Source organism: Sorex fumeus, unplaced genomic scaffold (assembly GCF_029834395.1).
Source record: "Sorex fumeus unplaced genomic scaffold, SorFum_2.1 ptg000008l, whole genome shotgun sequence".
NCBI lineage: Eukaryota > Metazoa > Chordata > Mammalia > Eulipotyphla > Soricidae > Sorex > Sorex fumeus.
In genome coordinates this window covers 84,298,541-84,320,743 of record NW_026606065.1, presented here as the reverse complement: position 1 = coordinate 84,320,743, position 22,203 = coordinate 84,298,541, and the positions used below count along the sequence as shown (strand labels likewise).

The following is a 22,203-nucleotide window of genomic DNA, read 5'->3' as shown; positions in this document are numbered from 1 at the left end:
AGGATTTAGAGATGAGAAAGAAATTTATCATGACATGCCAGGTCGACACCATTTTTTGTAGCAACAACAACAAAACATTGTTGTCAGTGCACTGATTTAGGATCCTGGCACACAGGCTGGCACCTGAACAAAGCTCATTTAGAAAGGATATTGCTGGCCAGTCATCCAATGTCCCATTTGTTCAGTGTCCAAAAAGAAATCTGTCCTTTAAAAAAATGAGAATGAACTCTAAGTTGGGTTCCTGTGTTCAGACTGAACATACTTGCAAACAAATTTTTTTTTTATTAGTGAAACACCATGAGGTACAGTTGTAGATTTACAAATTTTTGTGCTTGGATCTCGGTCATACCACGATCAAATACCCATCCCTCCACCAGTGCCCATTTTCCACCACCAGGATAATATCCCTCCCCCCCATCCCCCCATCCCCCTATCCCCCCCTGCCACTGTGGCAGGGCATTCCCTTTTGTTCTCTCTCTCCTTTTGGGTGTTGTGATCAGCAAAAGAGGCATTGAATGGCTAACATGTTCAGTCCAGTCTACTTTCAACCTGCATCTCCCCTCCTGGGAGGATCCTCGAAACACCCTCCACTTGGTGTTCCCCTTTCTATCTGAATTGTCCTTTCCCCTAGAATACCCGGCTGGCCTCTAAGTTATGGAGTAATTCTCCTGGTGTTGCTCTCAGCTATTCTTGGGTATTAATCTCATATTTTATTATTTTATATCCCCCAGATGAATGCAATCTTTCTATGTCTATCCCTCTCTTTCTGACTCATTTCGCTTAGCATGATACTTTCCATATTGTACCACTAAACAAATTATTTTCAAATGCACAGATGAAGAATCTATCATATACTGCTACACTCTTGGGGGGGTGGGGGAGTTGGGTTATACCTGGGATGCTCAGGGTTTATTCCTGGCTCAGCACTCAGGGATCATTTCAGGCAGGGCTCAAGGAACCATGTAGGGTGCTGAGATTGAACCCAGATCAATCGTGTGCAAGGCTGTTGCAAACTTACCTGTTGTATTATCTTTCTGGAGCCACTGTTAAACTTTTGACAGTAATTCCAGTCCCATTTCTTGTGTCTCAGTAAGTCTATGTAGCTTGTCCTGAGACCAGTCATTTGTTTTAACATTAGGGTTGTTCAGCCTCAAAGTTAACATGCTTTTAAATCAGTATCAAATATTCCAGTATCAGCCCAGGCAATTGTTTTTCATCAACATTTCTAGCTATGTAAATAGAACAAGTTAACAACCAAAAGGTAGTGCAAGTACCCTGCAGGAACACATTAAGGACTTTTTAGTCATAAAGTGTTTTCTAGAAAGCAGTATTTTTGTCAACTAAAAATGCTATGCATTGTAACAGTGTTTTCTGGTTTGTGATAGAAATTAGAGATTCTCAATAAATCCCAAGAGAGAAGAAACTTCTGTTAATGTTGATACAGTAAGATGGCTATTGAGGGATTGGTCAATAAAAAGTCCACGGTTCAAGCACTTACCTTGCATGTGTCCAGTCTGCATTTGATTCCAGGACCCCAAACCTTTCCAGGAAATGATCCCTGAGTACAGAGCCATGAGTAAACAGAAGGAAGGAAGGAAGGAAGGAAGGAAGGAAGGAAGGAAGGAAGGAAGGAAGGAAGGAAATTGGATACCAATAATCTAAACTGATGCCAATGACCTTTATGTGCTGGAAGTAGGCTGTATCTATGCTGCCCAGTTGACAGCTACAGCCATTGAGCATTGGGTATGTGACTGTTCTGTCCAGGGAAATCAAATTTGGTTTGAGTAGCCACAAGCGACTATGACATAGTGCTGGACAAAGCAGTTCTGAAACACAAGAACTGGTTTTCCAAGGCAAAAATACTACCAGTATTAGCATACTTGAAAGGAAAGCATTCTCCCAAAAGTTATGCCAATCTGAAGAGCATTGGTGAAAGTCCTTCAATTGGTTATGTGGGGCCAGAGAGGGGGTTCATTTTGCTGAGTTTTGGAAGAGCTTCTGGCGTTTCTCTCTGATTATTACTGAAAAACAAAAAAATGGTCTAACTGTATGTCTGCCTCAACAAGACAACAAAAGGACAGTTGGGAGAGTTTATTAAGCATGGCAGAGAGGAGAGCTAAGGTCAAGATGCAAATTGGTTCTGGATGACTTCCAAAGTCTTTTTTTCCATGCCTCCTCGTGGGGAAGAACTGAAAGGAGGAAATAACATATTATGTATTATAAAATGTAATGCTAAAAAAAATAAAGGAAGGAACAATGAAAGGAAAGAGCAATATGAGCTCATGTTCTTAAACCCAGAAGCAGATTATTGTGGCTTCTGTGCTTTACAAAACCTGGAGACCTGCTTTTGGCTCCCCTGGGCTGGCCGTGGACCACACCCCCACGTAGCCTTGCTGATGCCTCTGGCATATCCTTAGGGCCACTCAGTGTGATGAAGTAGAAATTACCAAGCTTACTCACCTAGGCAAATAGCAAAACCTGGAAGGTGTCTTCATAGTGGTAGCACACAGTTTCTTTTCTCTTTCACTTCTAGTGAGGGAGCAGAAAGACACTCCCATGGTGATTTATTAAGAGAAAACTCAGTTAATAAGCTAGATATTAAGAGTATTTGGCTTCTGTGTTTTTATTATGATAACTTTGCCTTAAGAACAGGTTACTGTTTAGAGAAGTGTGTATGTGTCTTAAGAGATGTCACTAATTTGTTCTGTTTTCGTTTTGATCTGAGTTCATTGGGGGTTAAGTTACTTGCCTTGCATGCATCTGAGCCTAGTTTGAATCCCCAGCTTCAATGTCCTGAGCACGACCAGGAGTCACTTTGGAGCACAGAGCCAAGAGTTAGCCCTGAACAATACTGGGTGTGGCAAAAAAAAAACACCTGAGATCTGTGCTTCCTTTGGCCAATATGTTTACTACTTCAGTTTCTTTATCTGTGAAAAGGTAAGAATCCTACCATTTTCACTGAATTGCTGTGAGAAGCAATTGAGATAAGAATATAAAATTGAAGCATGCTAAATGTCAATGAAATGAAAAAGAAAGTATCTCCCCTGCCACCTCCTACACTTGCCGCTGAAAACCCAGTAGCCCCCACCCACACACACCATCATGGAAATGCCCCAACTCTAGTCTTCAAAAAAACGAACTGCTGCTGTTCTCTTCCAGGAAGACCAGTCCAGACTGAGAACTCGGGGCCCTTCCCGAAATATAGGGGCAGACAGATTCTCCTTCCTGTCAGAAGTCATACTGACACCCTCCCACATAGAAATAGCCCAGCTCCATTGCTAAATCTCATCAAACTGCCAATGCACCAAATTATTCCGGATTTCTAGCTCCTGAACTGCATAGCCCTGTACCTCTAAATTTCCTAGTACACTCAGCTAGGATCACAGTAAATCTTATGGGCAAGTTGCATAGAAGACCACCAAGCTCAATGAGCCTAAACAATGGCACAGAAGGCTCACCTAGCACTAACCAGCACAACCATCCTCAAGACAGTGATGGTAGTAGCATCACTGTGAGATTGAACAATTATCACAAATTGACTCTTACTGATCTAGGTTTTGATGATTCTTTTTGCCTTTGTGTTGGAATAAACAATTTAAAGTAAATTTGTTGTGCCTATAAGGGGTGAGGCTGGGGTGGTGGATGGGAAACTGGAGGCTTTGGTGGATGGAAAGTTACACATGTGTTCTGATTGGTTTTGGAATTTTTAATCCCTAAAACAATTGTGTTATGAACAACTTGGTAAATATTGGTGTTATAATAAAAAAAATCTATTGGAGTAAGAGAGATGGTACAGTGAGTAAGGTGCTTTGCCTTACACACAAGTTCGATTCCTGGCACGCCATATGGTCCCCTGAGCCAGACAGGCGTGATTCCTGAGTGAAGAGCCAGCACTAAGCCCTGAGCATCACCAGGTGTGGCTTCAAAACAAAAACCAGATAAATAAAATTAAATGTTAAAAAAAAACCCAAAACCCTATGATGTTACTTCTTAGAAGCACATCTGGCCAGATGTGGCTTCCAAAACCTTGCTCTAGGCAGGTTTGTTTCTTAGCATAGAATATTGATCTGAGAACAGATATTGCTTCAAATATAAACAATGACTACCTTTGCATTTGTTATGTATTTTCTTTCCAGACCCATCAGAGAGCCTCTATAAGAAACAGACTTGACAAAAGCAATTCCAACTTCAATGTCTTCTACAGTGTTCTTGTGATTGACAAAGTGCAACACAAAGACAGAGGACTTTATACTTGCCACGTGAGGAATGGCCCTTCTTTGAAATCTGCCAACACCTCAGTGCATGTCTATGGTAAGCGTCCCTGCAGTTCTTTCAGATCATTGTGGGTTTTGGAGTGGTTGGGTGCGGGTGTTCCTACTGAACAAAGTACGTTGGATTTTTTTTTTTTTTTTGGATTTTTGATAAACATCACACTGCCATGAACAGAAACCACTTTATCCCCACTTCTAGGCCCTTCCAAAAATCATATTTAAGTGATTTTTCATTTGGACAATCTTTCTATTTTCTTACAAAGTTACTGTGGTTAATAATTCAGTCGCATTGTATAACAATCTGTAGGAAAAAATTTTGTGTTCCCTATAGGTCAGAAAATTTTAATTTTATCTTTATTGGGGGAATTTCTTAAATAGTAATGAGAAATTAAGTCTGAGAAATTTAAAAAATGGTGTCACAAGTTATTTAGAATTGATCTATTTAACTGCTGATTTTACTCTCATCACTATCACTATCACTATCACTATCACTATCACCTCGTTGTACATCGATTTGCTCGAGCGGGCACTTGTAATGTCTCCATTTGTCCCTGTCATGTGCTAGTGTAGCCCAATGATATATTGGGGCCTCTTTCAGGGTAGGGGAATGAGGACCATCATTGTTACTGTTGTTACTTTTTTTGACATATCGAGTACGCCACGGGTAGCTTGCCAGACTGCCTTGTGGGCAGGATACTCTCGGTAGCCTGCCAGGCTCTCCGAGAGGGATGGAGGCTTTTGGGGCAGCCTCTAATCACCTTTACAGGTGTTCCCAGTTAGTCATATATGCGGGCATGATGTTCTCGGTAGCCTGTCGAATTCTCTGAGAGTGGGAACTAGACAATAAGAGGTCGCGCAGCCACAAATGCTCTGAGAGCTTGGTTTTATAGTCTCTGGATCTTGGCCATTGATGGGGTTACACGGCGGTTGGTGGGTGTAACTGTCTAGCTACTGGAAGATGGGGGATCTGGGTGGAGGAGGCCCAGTCCCATTCCGAGCAGGCTTGGAGATCTTAGCCTTACTCTCATAAAACCTAATATTGTTGCTTGCTCCCAGTATGAAAATTCTCTAAAGAAAGTATTTAAGGAGATGCTGAAATAGTGGGTAGGGCGCCTGCCTGGCACATGGCCAGCCTCAGCATCACATCCCCAGCATCACATCCCCTGAGCATACCAGGAGTGATCCCTGAGCACAGAGCTAGGAGTAAGCCCTGTGTACTGCCTGTGTGACTCCCAAACAAAAGTAAATAAGCCCCCCCCCCTCCATAATCCTTAAAAATCTTATCTATGTCCACTATTAGGGTTGAAGCGATAGAACAGTGGGTAGGGAGTTTGCCTTGCATGCGGCCGACCCGGCTGATCTAGGTTCCATTCCTCTGCCCCTCTCAGAGAGCCCGGCAAGCTATTGAGAGTATCCCACCTGCACAGCAAAGCCTGGCAAGCTACCCGTGACGTATTCAATATGCCAAACACAGTAACAGCAAGTCTCACAATTTGTTGTGAGATGTTACTGGTGCCCGCTCGAGCAAATCGATGAACAACGGGAGGACAGTGACAGTCCACTGTTAAAAATAAAACAAAATAAGAAGCAGAAATAATGGGACAACTTTATCAGTGGCATTTGTTATTCTTTTGATTTTCTCCAGTTGATCTTTTTTTAATACCAAGTTACTTGTTCCAGGGAGCCTGGAACTGTTCCCTCCCATCTCACTCATAGTTCCAGGTAGATTTCTAAAAGCATATTGCTACTTTTTAGTTACTGCTTAAAAAGACAATACTGGTAGTTTCATTTTCTGTTGTCCTGCCACTGTTTCTCTGTTCCTAGAACTTGTGACCATTTCATTTAAAGGTATTGCAATAGGATACTTTCAAATTTTTCATTGATCCATATTTGATAAGTTTAATTATCATGTCACCTCTATTGATTCATTGGTTGAAACCTCTAATGAGGGAGAGAATTAATATTATTATTATTATTAAAATAACATTGCATTATAACATAGAAGCTTTGGGTGTGGGTCATTGTAAGTTAACATCAACCAATGAATGCTCTACTGCCGACAGGGAGTGCTTTTCTCCAGCTCTTCTTTTCTAATGTATTTATCTCTTCTTTCAAAGATAAAGCATTCATCACTGTGAAGCATCGAGATGAGCAGGTGCTTGAAACTGTGGCTGGCAGACGATCTTACCGGATCTTTATGAAAGTGAAGGCATTCCCCTCACCAGAAGTTGTGTGGTAGGAGCCTCCATATTTCTGTCAGTTAAAGATTTTCTCTGTATATCGGAAGATGAAGGAGGCCAGTGACTTGAATTCCTGGGTGGGGAGAAAAAAAGAAGCAAAAGCTCAAGATAAGCTTCCCAGACAGCATCAGGGAACTAAAAACTCTGTTGGTTTCTGGTCTGGGAACCAAGGATAGGAAGGAAGAGCAGGGGGAGGGGGTGGAGGACCAGGAGTGGGAATAATGTAAGAAGATCAAGGATTTGTGTGTGTGTGTGTGTGTGTGTGTGTGTGTGTGTGTGTGTGTGTTGTGTGAGCGCATGCTTCTTTTTTTTTTAATTGCAGGAACAGTGTACTAGAACATTTAATATGGGGATTAGGTTGTGTTTTGTTTGTTTGTCTGTTTGCATGTCATTTTTTTTATTCTTTTCCTGACTCTAAACCTTACTATCTATGATATCAATATTCTTCGGATGTGATATATTGAGCATTGAGTAGGAAGCATATCAAATATGCAATGTGCTCCATGAACCCTGAAGAAATACATCCTTGTAATATGTATAACAATTCTTTTACTCCAGAAAATAATTCATTTATATATAACTGGGTTCAAGGATCTAGTCTTGTTTAAAATTAAACATAAGGCAAGACCTATTTCAGTTGCAGGAGTAGACAAATAAATCTATTTGAACTAAGTGATTTTTTTGGCTCAAAGTTTGCATGTTCAGACATTTCTGTGCAGAACTGGAGAGACAGGATAGAGGTAAGGCACTTGGTTTGCTTGTGACAGACCCTGATTTAATTCCTGGCACTACCTATGAGCACTGTCAAGAGTTTTCTCTGAGCACAGAGTCAGGAGTAAGCCCTGAGTACAGCCAGACGTGGCTCAAACCCAACACTGTCCTGAAAAAATAAGCTTCCCAAACCAAAAAATTTCTGAGTGGTTTTTTTTCCCTTTTGTAACAAGCTCTCATTGCGATCAAACAGCACAAGTACTTGGTTGTGGTGCTTGCACACACCTGGCTGTGGTATTTGGATATCACACTCTTCTGTGGCACATGTGTATAATGGGTGAGGGAGGGTCCCAGACAGCAGACCTGCTGTCATTGTCCTGGCCGTGGGAGGCATGAGGGATCCAATTTACAGCTTCTTCTCCCACAGAGAGGCAACATTTCTCCCACAGAGCACCCTCCAGCCCCCTTACCAGTTTTTTCAAATAATACTAGAACATAGGGCCAGAGAGATAGCACAGTGGGTAGGATCCTTGCCTTGCATGTTGTTGATCCAGTTTTGATCCCTGGCATCCCATACTGTTCCCTGAGCACTGCCAGGAATAATTCCTGAGTGGAGAGCCAGCAGTAACCCCTGATGTGTGTTTCCAGGTGTGTTCCCAAAACAAAATAAAATAAAATACTAGATAGAATAGTGGGTAGGGTGTTTGCCTTGCACGCAGCCAACCCAGCTTCAATTCTTCTGCCCCTCTTGGAGAGCCCAGCAAGCTACTAAGAGTATTCCACCCACATGGCAAGGCCTGGCAAGCTACCCATGACCAATTCGATATGCAAAAAACAGTAGCAACAAGTCTCACAATGGAGATGTTACTGGTGCCCATTCAAACAAAGTGATGAACAATAGGAGGACAGTGCTACAGTGCTACTAGAACAACACATGATGTAAAACAATGTAATATGTTTATAATTTTTATTCAGTTGGGTAAATCATTTTTAAAACTCAGTATCTTTGGCTCAAGGCATTATATTTTAAACAGTAATATAAATCTTATTGGGAGAGGTCAGAGGGATAATAGTCCAACGTGCTAAAGCACACAGTTTGCATGCAGAAGACTTACATGCAATCTCTGGCACCACATGATGCCCTTTCAAGCAAAACCAGAAACAATCCCTGAGCACTGCCCGGTTGTGGCCCAAAGATGCAAATAAATAGAAAAATGAAACTTATTAGGAAAATAATCCAGACAGTATCAAAGTGGTGTCATATTAAAATGTCAACAGTGCTTATTTTGCTTCAAATGTCCTGTGAGTTTTCCATTTCCTCAAATGGCTACAAGAGTATTCAAGAGAAATTTGTTTGTACAATAGTCCTTCATGCCATTGGCATAAAAAAGAGTTGGGTTTTTTTGTCTCACAATTTGTAAAAGGTCAATAATAAGTTTCCTGTGTGTGCAATACTCCTTCATAAGAATTTGTTTATTTGTTTATTGGGGGGGGGGGTTCATGTGTGGTGATAGGGAATCAAACCCGAATCAGTCACATACAAGGCAAGCGCTTCCCATTTTGTGGACTCTCTTTATAGGACTTGAATCTCGTTGAGAAGTGCATTCCCTCTCATATCCTTACGTCTCCTATCTAGTAATCAGTGTTGGTTTCTTCAGTATCTAGGTAGCAAAATCCCCCAAATACTTAATTCACTCAAAAAGATGGATTGTCAATAGAACGTAATTGAAAAGCAATACAAAGATTATATTGTAATTACTGAATAGAGCACAACCACTTTTGTTTGTAGGACTAAGTAATAGTGCATGGACATGAGTTAACATCTTTACTGGAACAACTCATAGATTCTAAATGCCCTTTGAAGAAATGTGCGATTTAATGAAATCCTGATATTTAGGATATCAGGAAACTAGAGAAACTCAGAAAATTTGTAGTTATTGCAACTTAAAGAGTTAAGTCAGTGGCAGCAGAATACCTTGACAGAGCCAGGGGTTGGTCATGCATGTGTCCATGACTCTTGTTTCAGAGGCACTTGCACGATAGATGGGCATTGATTCTGTAGGATTTTTTGTTTTCCCAGGTTTTACCTTTTGTTTGTGACTTTTGGGACTTAACAATTCTTCCTCAGGGGAAAAGTCTTGATAATCTTGATTTTACTAAAACTTATGAAAGGGACAACTACTGTGACCATTTATATAATAAGAACTCCACATGAGATCACAATAGGAAGGTCTATTTTTATTTTTATCTGGAGAAGTGATCTAGTTGATCTTACTTACAATGGCCCTTGTATTGCTGACGGAGTCTCATGGAAAACTCCGAAAAACATCTCGGAGGGAATCAGCCAGTGCTTCTGGGTTAATACTTAAGTTACAGGGGCCAGTCTGCCCATAGCTATGTTAAACCATTGCTGGCTTTTCTTCCTTGGGCCCACTTCTTCCTCTCTGCCAATAAATATGAATGTTTTCCAGCCTAAAACAAGGAAACCTGGTTCTACTGAAAGCAGTACTGAAAATCTAGCTTGTGAAAATGGGTGCTGAAAATCAAAGGCCAGAAACTTTCAAATCACCTCATAAATTTCAATGACAGTGATGCCAAAGTAATATCTGAGGGATGGTATGGAATGACTTACTAACCCTGCTTTATTCACAGGCTAAAAGACGGGTTACCTACAACTGAGAGATCCGCTCGCTACTTGGTCCGTGGCTACTCATTAATTATCAGAGATGTAACTGCAGAAGATTCTGGGGATTATACAATCTTGCTGAGAATAAAGCAGTTTAATGTCGTTAAAAACCTCACCGCCACTCTCATTGTCAATGGTAAGTTTAAGGTCATACTTCCTTCTGTCTCTGGGTAGAATTTGGTAGAATTTGGAAGAATTTGGAAGTCAGTATTGTAACATCAAATAAAACAAATTTTTACTTATTTTTTAAAACCACTGATAGCCTCATCACCACTATATCCAGAGAATTTCTTCCATTAGTGACATGGTTTTTTAATCATTGTATACCATAGAATTAAATTTTTTATATTCTCCAAACTTTGTTTAGTCAGCATTACAATGACAAAGAAGGCTGGTCTGACTCTTCTCTCTATGCATTTGTTTTCTTGACATCAAAAACTGTAAGAATATAGTCCTCCATGCTGAGACCCAGAAGAAAGTCGTTAGAACAGCTTTTAACTTCTGTTCTGTTCGTTTCCTTTCCAGTGAAACCCCAGATTTACGAAAAGTCTGTGTCATCGTTCCCAGAACTCGCACTCTACCCACTGGGCAGCAGACAGATCCTCACTTGTACCATTTATGGTATCCCTCAGCCTACAATCAAGTGGTCCTGGCATCCCTGTAACCAAAATCATTCCAAAGCAAGGTAGGGTGACTTAGTTTCTTGACCAGCTTTCAAATACTTTTTCAACACCTAAACTGAAGAAGATTCATCAGTGGACTGGGCTGGAGTTTACAGATGGAATGTGCAGTATTGAGGGGAGGCTCTCCCTGCCTCGGGAGGAGCTAGGTAATGTCTTTTCCTCTTGCTCTCTCTATATTGCCTGCCATCACTAGCACTTTTTGACTCCTGAGTTTAAAGTTTTAGGAGGACAAGGACATAATTACAGTCACTCTCTGAGACTTCATTTGAAATTCAGGCAGAAACTTCTATCTCATTTTCTAATTGAAAGTCCCAGACTTTGGTACTGTGCTACCTCAGAGTCACTGGTCCACTCCTTCTCATTTTGGGATCTTTGATGTTTGAGAAATGTGAGGTCTTTCTAGTACAGATGGCCGGAACTTTCATAGGCTTTGCTCACATACTTTCATCTCTCTGAAATGTGCTTCTATCTATTTTCTACCCCCAAAGAAATCTTTTATTATCCTCCCAGACCTGCGTTTAACCTTTTCAACTATATTTTAGAGAATTTCTCTTGAAAAAACAGCACAAGGAGTATTTGCCTTGCATGCAACCCACCCAAGTTTGATTCCCATATGGTCCCCTGAGCACCACCAGGAATGATCCTTGACCACAAAACTAAGACCTGAGCACCTCCGAGTGTGGCCCCCAAACAAAAGTAAATAGATAAAATAAGAAACAAAAAGGAGGGCTATGGATGTAGCTTAATGGTTGAGTATACGCTAGGGCTGGAGTGATAGCACAGCGGGTAGGGCGTTCGCCTTACAAGCGGCCAACATGGCCGACCCGAGTTCGATTCCTCCGCCCCTCTCGGAGAGCCCGGCAAGCTACCGAGAGTATTCGATATGCCAGACACAGTAACAACAAAGTCTCCAATGGAGACGTTATGGGCCCGCTCGAGCAAATCGACGATCAACGGGAGGGCCTTTACCTTATATGCTTGTATATATGAGACCATGGGCACAAGCTTGGAGCCACACAAAAAAGTTGGTTTGATAAATAATAAACCAGATTGCTTTCTAGCATATACAGTAGATGTGGCTGTTTGGTTTTCTACATTCTTCCTAAAACTTCAACACCCAACCTTACTTCATCTTATGTTTTTGTCTTGTTTAGCACACACTTTTTTGACAATGAAAGTTTAGGTGAGTTAGGAAATAATTTTCAAAAAAGTAGCTTTTTTACTTATGTTGGGTTTCTTGTCAGTGTATCATTTTCTAAGAATAAAAACATGGAGAACTTATAAATCCTAAATATCTTCTTCAATGTGGTGGATATTAGACCCAAAAGAAAGAGATCTACTGAGGCTTATATTGGTTTATTTGGGGGCTGGCATTCATATTTATAGACTAATCTCTTGATATTCATGCTAACCTTGATATTCATGCTAACCTTGCATGCAAATAAAACAACTAACTTAAGCTACTAGATTTTGATGATAGTATAGAACTTGATTTTCATGACCTAATATAGATTTTACAGATATTTAAAATTTGTGTTTGAGCATTAGTACATCCAAAAAATTCATTCTGTTTAGAATTAGAACTAAAACTGATGTTAGACGATAACAATTATGAATAATAGAACCCAGTGTTATAACAATAGGTTTTAATGGTCACGGTCACGGTCCTCCCGTTGTTCATCAATCTGCTCGAGCGGGCCCAGTAACGTCTCCTTCGTGAGACTTGTTGTTACTGTGTTTGGCATATCGAATACATCACGGGTAGCTTGCCAGGCTCTGCCATGCGGGCGAGATACTCTCGTTAGCTTGCCAGGCTCTCCGAGAGGGACGGAGGAATCAAACTCGGGTCGGCCATGTTGGCTGTGTGCAAGGCAAACGCCCTACCCGCTGTGCTATCACTCCAGCCCAGGCTTTAATAATATTAATAAAATGTGGTTTGGGGATGAGTTCAGCTGAAGTGAAACTTTGTAAACATTATCTCCCCTCCAATTTCTTTGGTATATATGGGCTCCTTTTTCCATGTTACAGATTAAGCTTCTGGTGCCTGCAAAGATCTCTTATAACTCTCAGAGAAGCTTCTCAAAATAAAAAGCAATGACTTAAATATTTGGTTCAGTAAATTTGTGGTTTCTATTCTGGTAAAGACCTCTGAGAAATATTTTAACCAGTCACAAAAAAGATCAAAAATTAAAACGGTTTCAATACTTCTATCGTTGTGTCAGGAATTGAACCCAGGGTATCACATATGCTGAGCATGACATTCTGTCTCTGAGCCATGAACCCGGTCTTGATAGTCTCATCATTTAGTAAGCATATATTGACTGTATAGTAACTGTGTCAGGATCAGATTTGGTGCTCAATGGCTCAAGCAATATATTGAACACAGAAGCATTTCAGAAAGCGATATGGGCTCTTGGTGTATGAAGAAACTAATCAAACAACTCTTTCACATGCCAGAGTGACCTTTGCTGCAATTCACAAGTAAATTAAGCTTCTTGCATTACTCAAATGTTTCAGACAGGTCAGTGTATATATACTTTTTAGACTTTATAACACATATTTAGTTGTAGACAGCAACCTTTTGTCATTTGAATAAGGGATGTTCTAGTATGTGCATTTTTAAAATCTTATTTTGAGTTACTTAGTAATATTGTCTGCATGATCAAAATGAGAGATTAAGTGATTAATATTAATTTTAATATGTAGAATAATTTTTGATATTTATTAAAGTGCCTGTGTTCTATGTTAGACATGGACCTTGGGAACATATATAAGGATCTTACATTTCTATTACCTTTCACCTGTTTGTAGTATACAGCTTTAATTCATTATTAAGAGCATTATACACACATTATAGAAACAATAGGAGGACTAAATTATGTAATGTTTTAGAATATACGATACAAATTTACAATTATTTACATAGAAGTCTCTACCACTTGTCAAGGATGAGAAAAATCCAAAATTTCATTTCATTTGGTGTAATAATTGTTTAATATTATTAAAATTCAAAGATATGCTAGTTCTACAACTTTACTTCTCAAACATCATGGAGAAAAGTGAAAGATTCTGGTATATTTGTTTTCCACTCATTAGCTACATGAGTTTATTTATATCCACTCATTAGCAACATGAGTTTATTTTTATTTTCGGGGGAGAGGGGACAATACTCAAGGGTTACTACTGGCTCTGTACTCAGGAATTATTTCTGGTGATGCTTAGAGGACTATATGATGCTGGGGATTGAACGCGGATCAGCTATGTATTAGACAAGTGCCCTACCCATTGTACCATCTCTTCAGCCTATAACTGAATTTAAAAGAAACCATCCTTTTCCTCAAAGATGGTGCTGTAGAAATGCAAGATTATAATTGTTAGGTCCTGGGCAAACTTCTCAAGTACGCCTTCAAAATATTTAAGAGATTTGAAAAGCCTTTTCTCTGTGTTATGAAGTTGGTTTCACATTTTACTTCACATTGTTGAGGCTCGAATGCCTGGTGTGGAAGGTAGAAGGAAAAGAACATTAGTCCATTGGGTTTTTTTTTTTTTTTTTTTTTCCCCTTTATTTTATTTTATTTTTTTTTTAAAGTTGTAGATTTACAATTTTTTGTGCTTTGGTTTCAATTATACAATGATCAGATACCCATCCCTCCACCAGTGCCCATTTTCCACCACCATGGATAATATCCCTCCCACCCCCATCCCCCCATCCCCCCGTCTCTGTGGCAGGGCAATCCCCTGTGTTCTCTCTCTCCTTTTGGGTGTTGTGGTCTGCAAAAGAGGCATTGAGTGGCAAACATGTTCAGTCCATAGTCTACTTTCGACATGCATCTCCCCTCCTGGGAGGATCCTCCAAACATCCTTTATTTGGTGCTCCCTTCTCTATCTGAATAGCCCTTTCCTCTAGGATACCCGGCTGGCCTCTAAGTTATGGAGTAATCCTCCTGGTGCTGATCTCAGCTATTCTTGGGTATTAATCTCATACTTTGTTACTTTATATCCCCCAGATGAATGCAATCTTTCTATGTCTATCCCTCTCTTTCTGACTCATTTCGCTTAGCATGATACTTTCCATATTGTACCACTTGTATGTAAATTTCATGACTTCATCTTTTCTAAGAGCTACATAGTACTCCATTGTGTAGATGTACCAAAGTTTCTTTAACCAGTCATCTGTTCTTGGGCATTCAGGTTTCTTCCAGTTTCTGGCTATTGTAAAGAGGGCTGCAATGAACAAACAAGTGCAGATGTCACTTCGACTATACATTTTTGCCTCTCTGGGATATATTCCCAGGAGTGGTATTGCTGGGTCAAATGGGAGCTCAATTTCTAATTTTTTGAGAATCGTCCATACTGTTTTCCAGAAGGGCTGAACCAGTGGACATTCCCACCAACAGTGAAGGAGTGTCCCTTTCTCGCCACATCCACGCCAGCATCGGTTGCTTTTGTTCTTTTGAATTTGGGCCAGTCTCTGAGGTGTGAGATGGTATCTCATTGTGGTTTTGATCTGCATCTCCCTGATGATTAATGATGTAGAGCATTTTCTCATGTGCTTTTTTGCCATTCGGATTTCTTCTTTGAGAAAGTTTCTGTTCATTTCATTGCCCCATTTTTGGATGGGGTTGGATGTTTTCTTCTTGTGGAGTTTAACCAGTATTTTGTATATCCTGGATATCAACCCCTTGTCAGATGTGTATTCGGTGAATATCCTTTCCCATTCTGTAGACTGTCTTTGTATTTTGGTCACTGTTTCTTTGGAGGTGCAGAAGCTTCTTAGTTTAAGATAGTCCCATTTATCTATCTCTGTTTTCACTTGCTCGGCCAGTGGCGTGGCATCTTTGAAGATACCATTAGCTTCAATGTCATGGAGGGTTTTGCCAACTTTATCTTCAATGTACCTTATGGTTTCTGGTCTGATGTTGAGGTCTTTAATCCATTTTGATCTTACTTTTGTACATGGTGTTAGGCAGAGTTCTGAGCCTATTTTTTTGCATGTAGCCGTCCAGTGATGCCAACACAATTTATTAAAGAGGCTTTCCTTACTCCACTTCACATTACTTGCACCTTTATCAAAGATTAGATGAGCATATGATTGAGGAGAGATGTCAGTGTATTCAACCCTGTTCCATTGGTCTGCAGTTCTGCCTTTGTTCCAGTACCATGCTGTTTTAATTATTACTGCTTTGTAGTACAATTTGAAGTTCGGGAGGTTGATTCCTCCCATTTTCTTTTTCCCAAGAATTGCTTTAGCTATTCGTGGGGGCTTATTGTTCCATATAAATTTCAAGAGTGTTTGCTCCATTTCTTTGAAGAATGTCATGGGTATCCTTATAGGGATTGCATTGAATTTATACAATGCTTTCGGTAGTATTGCCATTTTGACAATGTTAAGTCTCCCGACCCATGAGCAGGGGATATCTTTCCATTTCCTCATGTCCTCTTTTATTTCCTGAAGTAGCGTTTTGTAGTTTTCTTTGTACAGGTCCTTTACTTCCTTAGTTAAGCTGATTCCTAGGTACTTGATTTTCTGGGGCACAATTGTGAATGGGATTGTTTTTTTCATGTTGCTTTCTTCTCTCTCACTGTTTGCGTATAGGAAAGCCATGGACTTTTGGGTATTGATTTTATACCCTGCAACTTTACTATACGAGTCTATTGTTTCTAAGAGTTTTTTGGTGGAAGTTATTGGGTTCTCTAAGTAGAGTATCATATCATCTGCGAATAGTGAGAGCTTGATTTCTTCCTTTCCTACCTGAATGCCCTTAATATCTTTTTCCTGCCTAATCGCTATTGCAAGTACTTCCAGTACTATATTGAACAGCAGTGGAGAGAGTGGGCATCCCTGTCTCGTCCCTGATCTTAGAGGGAAGGCTCTCAGTTTTTCCCCATTGAGGATGATGCTTGCTGTAGGCTTGTGGTAGATGGCTTTAATTATGTTGAGGAAGGTCCCCTCTATACCCATTTTGGCTAGGGTTTTCATCATAAAGGGGTGCTGGATCTTATCAAATGCTTTCTCTGCATCTATTGATATGATCATATGCTTTTTATCTTTTCTTTTGTTGATATGGTGGATTATGTTGATTGATTTCCGAATGTTGAACCATCCTTGCATCCCTGGGATGAATCCTACTTGGTCATGGTGTATGATCTTTTTGATGAATAGTTGGATTCTATTTGCTAGTAGTTTGTTGAGGATCTTTGCATCTGTGTTCATCAGGGATATCGGCCTGTAATTCTCTTTCTTTGTGGTATCTCTGTCTGCTTTTGGTATCAGTGTGATATTTGCTTCGTAGAAACTGTTTGGAAGTGTTTTTGATATTTCAATTTCGTGGAAAAGCTTAAAGAGTATTGGGAGTAAGTCCTCTTTAAAGATTTGGAAGAATTCACTAGTGAATCCATCCGGGCCAGGACTTTTGTGCTTGGGGAGAGTTTTTATTACCATTTCAATTTCCTTGATGGTGATAGGTCTGTTCAGGTATTCCAGGTCTTCTTGGTTCAGCCTTGGGAGTCTGTAGGAGTCTAGGAATTTATCCATTTCCTCGAGGTTTTGATGTTCCGTGGCATAAAGCTTCTCAAAGTACTCCCTGAGGATCCTCTGAATTTCTGTGGTTTCTGTTGTAATGACCCCCTTTTCATTTCTGATTCGGTTTATTAGGGTTTTCTCTCTCCCTTTCTTTGTGAGTTTTGCTAGAGGCTTATCGATCTTGTTAATTTTCTCAAAGAACCAGCTCTTGGTTTCATTGATCTTTCGTATTGTTTTTTGGGTTTCCATCTCGTTAATCTCTGCTCTGAGTTTTATTATTTCCTTTCTCCTGTTCGGGTTGTGCTCCTTTTTTTGGTCCTTCTCCAAGCTCTTAAGCTGTGAGGTTAGGTTACTTATGTGTGCTCGCTCCTCCTTCCTGAGGAATGCTTGTAGAGCTATAAACTTTCCTCTTAACACAGCCTTTGCTGTGTCCCATAAGTTTTGGTAACTCGTGTTCTCATTTTCATTCGTTTCTAGGAATCTTTTGATTTCCTCTTTGATTTCCTGTCTAATCCACTTGTTGTTCAATAGTGCACTGTTTAATTTCCAGGTGTTTGATTTAGTTTTCTGTTTTTGTGTGTGATTTACTTCTAATTTCAGCGCATTATGGTCTGAGAAGATTGTTGATACAATCTCTACCTTCTTAATTTTATGGAGGCATGTTTTGTGGCTCAGCATGTGGTCTATCTTGGAGAATGTTCCATGTACGCTTGAGAAGAATGTGTATTCAGCTTTTTGTGGATGAAGTGTCCTGTATATATCTACTAAGTCCCTTTCTTCCATTGTTTCCCTCAAATGAAGTATGTCCTTGCTAAGCTTGAGTCTGGTTGATCTATCAAGAGGTGACAAAGCAGTGTTGAAGTCTCCCACTAGTATTGTGTTGCTATTGATGTCTTTTTCCAAATCTATGAGTAGTTGTTTTAAGTACTTTGCTGGTCTCTCATTAGGTGCATATACATTTATTATTGTAAGTTCTTCCTGTTGTACAGATCCTCTGATCAATAAGTAATGGCCTTCACTGTCTCTTATGACCTTCCTCACTCTGAAATCAATGTGGTCTGATATAAGGATGGCTACCCCAGCTTTTTTATGGGAGCTGTTTGCCTGTAGGATTGTTTTCCAGCCTTTGACTCTGAGTCTGTGTTTGCTTTGACTATTGAGATGCGTTTCTTGCAGGCAGCAGAATGTTGGGTTCAATTTTCTAATCCATCCTGCCACTCTATGTCTTTTAATTGGTGCGTTTAGCCCATTGACATTGAGAGAGATTATTGTTATGGGATTTTGTCCCATTGTTATGTTAAAATTGGGTGTATTTGAGGGGCCTTTCTTGCCTTAAAGTAGCCCATTTAGTTGTTCTTGTAACCATGGTTTTGAGTCTATGAAGTTCCTGAGCTGTTGTTTGTCTGTGAAACTGTGTGTTGTTCCTTCTATTATGAATGAGAGTCTTGCTGGGAAAAGTATTTTGGGGGAGGCATTTATTTCATTGAGTTTTTTTACTATGTCCCACCACTGTTTTCGGGCCATGAGGGTTTCATCAGAAAAATCAGCTGTGAATTTTAAGGATGCTCCTTTGTAAAAGATTTCTTTCTTCGATCTTGCTGCTTTCAGAATTTTGTCTCTGTCTAAGGTTTTGGTCATTTTGATCAGAATGTGTCTTGGGGTATTTTTATTCGGATTTCTTCTAGCTGGTACCCTTCGGGCCTCCTGAATGTGGTCACAAGTTTTCTTCAGCTCTGGAAATGTTGTAGCAATGATTTCTTTGACAGTTTCTTCTTCATCGAGGTTTTCTTCCTGTCCCTCTGGGACTCCAATAATTCTTATGTTACCCCTCTTGGCTTCATCACGATCTTCTCTTGCCATCTGTTCCCGAATTGTGAGTCTCTTTTCCATTTTCTGCTCTTTTCGGGAGAGTCTCTGAACTTCATCTTCGAGCTCACTGATTCTGTTCTCAGCCGCTGTTACTCTGCTGCTGAGGCCTTCCACTGAGCTTTTCAATTCGCCTACGAGATTTTTCAGGTCTGACATTTCTGATTGCATTTTCCTCATTTCTGCCTTCAGATCCTCTTGTCTTCTATTGGCATTGCTTTCCATTGTTTCTTTTAATTCCCTAAGCATCCTAAGTAGCTCCCTTCTGAATTCCTTGTCAGAGAGGTTGTCTAACACTACAGTACTGTTGGTGTCATCTGGGCTAGACTCTTCAATATGAATGTTTGGTGGGCTTTTGCGTTGCTTTACCATTGTGAGAGGTGTGGTTTAGTCCTTCACGTTCAGTGTTACTATTCTGCTTGATATGCAGTGTGAGTTAAGATAGGCTTATGAGTTATTGGCAACTGTATTTCTAGTGGCTGAGCTAAAATAGAGAAGTTTCCATCTAAGAAGTTAGCTTATGGTTCCTATGGCATATGTAGTGGGAAAATATTTCGCGGCCGCGTTAGCGGCCGCGGCTCCGGAAAGAGTCCCTGGCACTGGGCGAGGAGTTGGGAATGTCTCCTGTTTGGAATTGGAGCCGTTCAGCTTTGTTGCCCAGAGCTGGGCCTCTGTGCCCGTCCCACGCGGCTCAGGGGTTGAAAACCGGCTGTCTCGGGGCTGTTTCTAGCTGCGCGTGCCCAGAGAGGAACCCAGGCCCTCGGGGGCGGGCTGTACCTGTTGGAATTGGAGCCGTTCAGCTTTGTTGCCCAGAGCTGGGCCTCTGTGCCCGTCCCACGCGGCTCAGGGGTTGAAAACCGGCTGTCTCGGGGCTGTTTCTAGCTGCGCGTGCCCAGAGAGGAACCCAGGCCCTCGGGGGCGGGCTGTACCTGTTGGAATTGGAGCCGTTCAGCTTTGTTGCCCAGAGCTGGGCCTCTGTGCCCGTCCCACGCGGCTCAGGGGTTGAAAACCGGCTGTCTCGGGGCTGTTTCTAGCTGCGCGTGCCCAGAGAGGAACCCAGGCCCTCGGGGGCGGGCTGTACCTGTTGGAATTGGAGCCGTTCAGCTTTGTTGCCCAGAGCTGGGCCTCTGTGCCCGTCCCACGCGGCTCAGGGGTTGAAAACCGGCTGTCTCGGGGCTGTTTCTAGCTGCGCGTGCCCAGAGAGGAACCCAGGCCCTCGGGGGCGGGCTGTACCTGTTGGAATTGGAGCCGTTCAGCTTTGTTGCCCAGAGCTGGGCCTCTGTGCCCGTCCCACGCGGCTCAGGGGTTGAAAACCGGCTGTCTCGGGGCTGTTTCTAGCTGCGCGTGCCCAGAGAGGAACCCAGGCCCTCGGGGGCGGGCTGTACCTGTTGGAATTGGAGCCGTTCAGCTTTGTTGCCCAGAGCTGGGCCTCTGTGCCCGTCCCACGCGGCTCAGGGGTTGAAAACCGGCTGTCTCGGGCCATTGGGTTTTAAATAGAGAAAAATATAATTTTTGATCTTTCCAGGAGAAAAATGAAGAAAATAAAGACAAGTCAAGCAAAAGTAAAGAATTAAAATAAATATATATACTGGGAATAGAGCCTCTCCCCCCTCCGTCTCTGTGACCTGTCCCACTTATCCGTTTTCCCTCTTGGAAGGACTGGTTCTTGGTGGAGGTGGGGTAGGGAAGAGTGGAAGGGAGAGAGCTGAGTTCAGTTCTGGAAGTCCACATTCGATTCCTAGAACTCCCCCTGAAGTTTGAAACTTTAAGTAGAACTATAAAAATGCCCACCAGTCATCTTTTCCTGGTCTCACAGTCCCTGCTAAGCTGTGCCCTGGTCCAGGAGTTTTGGAGAAAACAGTGGTTAGATAAGACAGCCCGCTGCAAGAGTCTGGTCTCTAAAGCAATGTGCAGCAGTGCTGGGCTGAAGGGAAGCTCCATGTCTGGGGAAGAGATGGGGTGGATCTGAAGAGCCCAAGAACAGATGGACAAAGGAAATTTGGGCCCTAAGTTATTTATTCACTGGTTACATTTTCTCATCTTACTGAGTTCAAGATGTTGAATGGCTGCTTTTATTCACACAAACTTGAATATCCGGGCATTCCCTCTGGTAATCAGGGAGAATTTTATTAGTTCACTTTCACCTACTGTTCCCATCCTGCTGACAGGAGGGCGATGAGTGGGCCTGGGCTGGGCCATCCTTCCTGACAGTCTCCAGTAGCTGAGGTTGCCTCCCCTCATTAGCGTCCAGAGTGTACCTGATAGTTTCTTAAGTTTCTCAAAGAACTTGTCTTGCAAGTTGCTGACCTGGGTTCGACCCTGGCACCACATATTGTTCCTGAGGCGTGCCATAAATAATACCTAAGCATAGATCCAGGAATAAGTAAGCCCTGAGCACAGCTAGGTGTTGACAAAAGCAAAAACAAAATTTTGGGTGTGTTGTTTTATTTTGTTTCCTGTAAAGAGATTCAAGGGCTCTAGCCTTTGATCATTGCATTTCATATTTAGAGCATGCATTTATAGAATGCTTCAATTCTCTCTTTCTTTAACTCACAAATTGTCATTTCAAGGTAAAAATACTGGTAGATTATAATAAAGTATACTATGTTGTTGCCTTGGAATGGGGAAAATGTTATGTAACATTGAGGTTTTTTTTTGGTGTGGAATATTTTTGTCATTAATTCTTATTTGTTCACTTATAATGATCAATAGCATCATGCAGATAAACTTACAATATTTCTAAAGATAACTTTGCTTACCTATTTCAAACATATTTTAGACATGATTAGTGTTCATTCTCAATATATGGTCAACTATCTACCCATCACAAAAATTTATTGGGAAAAATATGAAGATATTATTTGTCTTTAGCATTTATATTTTATTTGAATAAGAAAAAAATATATTTAGTGACTTATTACTGCTGTGTATGTACCTGCAGAATATGTAGTTCATAGTCTCAGGAATCAAGGAAATGGGTTCTATTCTGGGCACAGTCCCTGACTTTTCTGTGACCCGGGCCAGTTATTTAATCTGTGTTTCAATTTCCCCTTCTGTAAATGGTAACTGCCTGCTTCCCTTTTCCTATAATACAGAGCTGTTAATGAGTGAAATGAGAATATCACTAAAAAGAATCATATTTTCTTCCTTCTAAAAAGTTTAAAATAATTTCCTACTGTCACAGAGTGATAATCTCCTTCTGCTTATAAATCACAAAGCAATT

General features: G+C 41.0%; 1 protein-coding gene across 1 annotated transcript in view; it reads left to right on the top strand.

Moving 5' to 3' along the window:
• FLT1 (fms related receptor tyrosine kinase 1) overlaps positions 1-22,203 on the top strand; it is a 210,258-nt gene that overhangs the window by 62,623 nt on the left and 125,432 nt on the right. Inside the window, 4 exon segments of the mRNA XM_056108631.1 lie at positions 4,137-4,311; positions 6,389-6,506; positions 9,875-10,044; positions 10,434-10,593. Coding sequence (XP_055964606.1) covers positions 4,137-4,311; positions 6,389-6,506; positions 9,875-10,044; positions 10,434-10,593 — 623 coding nt within the window.